A 206-nucleotide genomic window follows, 5' to 3' on the forward strand; every position below is an offset into this window, starting at 1 on the left:
CAGGGGGGGGCGGGCAGTTCACGAATCAACCGCCTCACAGCTCCGGTGTGAAACCTGCCAGCCTTTTCCTCATTTCGTGCTGTCTGTGATTTCAGGTCCCTCAGGCCATGGACCTGGACTCCCACCCTCTCTACGTCAGCTACCTTGTGCTCGCCGGCATCGTTGGCAGCTTCCTGCTCTTGTACTACCTGTCGCTGAGGGTCATC

General features: G+C 59.2%; 1 protein-coding gene across 1 annotated transcript in view; it reads left to right on the forward strand.

Moving 5' to 3' along the window:
- ABCG8 (ATP-binding cassette, sub-family G (WHITE), member 8) overlaps positions 1–200 on the forward strand; it is a gene marked incomplete at its 3' end in the record, with an annotated part of 13,109 nt that extends 12,909 nt beyond the window's left edge. The window contains exon 13 of the mRNA XM_010156679.1: positions 96–200. Within this exon, the coding sequence (XP_010154981.1) occupies positions 96–200 (105 nt within the window). The remainder of the gene's footprint in view (positions 1–95) is intronic.
- Positions 201–206: the final 6 nt, after the last annotated feature.

The sequence above is a fragment of the Eurypyga helias genome, unplaced genomic scaffold (assembly GCF_000690775.1).
Source record: "Eurypyga helias isolate BGI_N326 unplaced genomic scaffold, ASM69077v1 scaffold22838, whole genome shotgun sequence".
NCBI lineage: Eukaryota > Metazoa > Chordata > Aves > Eurypygiformes > Eurypygidae > Eurypyga > Eurypyga helias.